The sequence below is a fragment of the Lathyrus oleraceus genome, chromosome 7 (assembly GCF_024323335.1).
Source record: "Lathyrus oleraceus cultivar Zhongwan6 chromosome 7, CAAS_Psat_ZW6_1.0, whole genome shotgun sequence".
NCBI classification, from domain to species: domain Eukaryota; kingdom Viridiplantae; phylum Streptophyta; class Magnoliopsida; order Fabales; family Fabaceae; genus Lathyrus; species Lathyrus oleraceus.
Window position 1 is genome coordinate 496,324,635 of NC_066585.1, and position 1,249 is coordinate 496,325,883.

General features: G+C 40.0%; 1 protein-coding gene across 1 annotated transcript; it reads right to left on the reverse strand.

The window, feature by feature from the left end:
• Positions 1-301: 301 nt before the first annotated feature.
• LOC127104548 (uncharacterized) lies at positions 302-685 on the reverse strand. The gene has a single exon (XM_051041734.1). It carries the CDS (start codon positions 683-685, stop codon positions 302-304), a length of 384 nt encoding a protein of 127 aa, XP_050897691.1.
• Positions 686-1,249: the final 564 nt, after the last annotated feature.

Genomic DNA, 1,249 nt, shown 5'->3' on the forward strand with positions numbered 1-1,249 from the left:
CTCACACACCCCTAACACCTTAAATTCTAATTTTTAAGGTTGGTGTACTACACTCAAGGGGCTCCCTTAACACAACATAACATCACACACAATTTGCACAACTATATTAAGAAAAAATAAAATAAAATTTCAAGGCGTTACAACTCCCCCCCCCCCCCCCCCCCCCCCACTTAGAATATTTTCATCCTCAAATTTTTACCTGACGAGAACATTCAGGGTATGTTTCCCGCTTCCGGCTCTCCAGCTCCCAAGTCATATTTCCTCCAGCTACTCCTCCCAAAAAAACTTTCTCTAGAGCAATCTATTTGCGTCTCAGTTTCTTCAATTTTTTATCCTTATTTCTGAGGGGTAATGCTTCTACCGTAAGGTTGTCCCTCACTTGCACCTCATCCATCCTAATCACATGAGATGCATCACGAATATACTTATGAAGTTGTGATACATGGAACACGTCATGTAAATTCGAAAGATCGGGTGGCAATGCCACTCTATATGAAACAACCCAGATTCTCAGAGAAACCTGATATGGACCAATAGATTTAGGAGCCAGCTTCTTCGATTTCAACATACATCCAACGCCCATCCTTGTATTAACTCTAAGGAGCACATGATCACCTTTCTTGAATTCTAAATCTTTTCTTCTCGCACCATGATAAATTTTCGGCCTACTCTGTGTTGTCTTCATGTTATCTCAGATAACCTGGTAAGCAAAACTCAACTTCAGTTTTGTACCCAAAGCATCTTGCAAACTTTTCCAGAATCTGGATGTAAACCGAGGGACTCTATCAGAAACTCTACTCAAAGGAACTCCATGCAACTTCACTATAACACGAATATAAATCTCAGTTAACTTCTGCAAAGAGAAACTGATGTTAATTGGAATGAAGTGGGATGATTTCGTCAATCTATTGACAATCACCCATATAGTATCATGCCCTCTAAGAGTATTTGGTAACTCTATCACGAAGTCCATGAAAATACTATCCAATTTCCACTTTGGAATGTCTAAAGGTTGCATCGAACCCTAAGGTTTCTAGTGTTCTACGTTTGACTTCTGGCAAGTCAAACACGCGTACACAAATTGTGCTATATCTCGCTTCATTCCTGGCCACCAAAATATCTTCTTGAGATCCTGATACATCTTTGTATCCCTAGGGTGAATACTCAAACTACTCTTATGACTTTCCTCAAGAATCAATTTCTTCAGTCCAAGATTGTCAGGCACACATACTCTACCTCGAAACCTCAA

Coding starts and splice junctions, on each gene's coding strand:
- LOC127104548 (XM_051041734.1), bottom strand. CDS start 685: ATGAAGACAACACAGAGTAGGCCGAAAATTTATCATGGTGCGAGAAGA.